General features: G+C 35.8%; 1 protein-coding gene across 1 annotated transcript in view; it reads left to right on the top strand.

Annotated features, from left to right (window-relative positions):
• Positions 1–202: 202 nt before the first annotated feature.
• The window catches only part of rex1bd (required for excision 1-B domain containing), a gene marked incomplete at its 5' end in the record, with an annotated part of 11,327 nt that continues 10,331 nt past the window's right edge, over positions 203–1,198 (top strand). Inside the window, 1 exon segment of the mRNA XM_014004647.1 lies at positions 203–285. Within this exon segment, the coding sequence (XP_013860101.1) occupies positions 203–285 (83 nt within the window).

The raw sequence follows: 1,198 nt of genomic DNA, 5'->3' as shown, positions 1-1,198 counted from the left end.
AACATAATCTGTTTTACTAAAACTAATAGTTTACTAAAGCTAATGTTTTACTAAAGCTTTTAAAGCTTTGTTAAAGAAGTTATTTTATAGTACGTCTTATTTTGGTTGGTTAGAAAATCAGGTTGTTTACAGCTGAGATACTAAGAATAATATTAGCTATGACTGTTTGGTGTTAACTTTCTGTGTGTTTTTACTTATTTAGGTTCCTTCAGACTTCAGGACTSTGATCCAGAGGTTTTATCAGCTTCAGTCTGAGCGGTTAGAGACCTATCGACTCTTCGAAGAGTAAGACTGAATACCACTTTTTTATTGCTACTGTTGACTACTACTACAACTACTACTAGTTCTACTACTCTTACTACTATTACACACACACATTCATCAGCTAACCCATTTCCACCTTGAACTAAGTTTATTTTCTTACATCCATATTCTATTTATCCTGCTTTCAGGACGGTGTGGTGCAGCAAAAAAGAAAAACAAATCTGTTTTTTGCAAACCACATTCTGAAACTGTTGTGTGTACACATCTGCAGTATCTGAGTCTTGAAATTTTTTATGACTGAAATTAAAATTCAGAGTATGTTTTGCTTCACCCACATGTAACTGCTCCTACCATCAGTCAGCGCTTTGCTGTTACTCAGACATTCACGTGTCTCAAAGGCACAACACAAGTACAAACACTTGATTGCTTGTGTAGCATCCATGTGACTCTGTTATGTTCAATGGTGAGAGTAGCTTTAAGCAGAATCCATTCTTTTGCCTGAAGACAGCAGCGTACGGGAACACGGAGAACATCAGTTTGTACACAGAGTAAAATAAATGACCTGTCGTTGCTTTAGCTGCAGATTTCTTCGCAGAAAGAGTCGGGGATAAACTATGGTTAGAAAGTAACTTTACATGCGTAGTTACAAYGTTAATTATACCTATGACAATATAAAACTTGTTGGTGATGTCTGGACTGGTCTGAATTAMCAGTTGCAGGTATTAAATAGAATCATAAACATGTATGCACAATACTAATTATTCTAATTTATGTGAATAAAAACCTCCATATAATCCTGAAATGGACAGAGGTGGTGACTGAGTGTCAGAGTTTCTTTGCTTTGAACAAGACCATACGTTTTTTCTTGTTTTGATACTTTTCAAGAAAATCTCACACACACACACACACACACACACACACACACACACACACA

The sequence above is a fragment of the Austrofundulus limnaeus genome, unplaced genomic scaffold, assembly GCF_001266775.1.
Source record: "Austrofundulus limnaeus strain Quisiro unplaced genomic scaffold, Austrofundulus_limnaeus-1.0 Scaffold25, whole genome shotgun sequence".
Classification (NCBI taxonomy): Eukaryota; Metazoa; Chordata; class Actinopteri; order Cyprinodontiformes; family Rivulidae; genus Austrofundulus; species Austrofundulus limnaeus.
The sequence above is the reverse complement of the archived record's forward strand: the minus strand, read 5'-3'. Positions and strand labels throughout refer to the sequence as shown.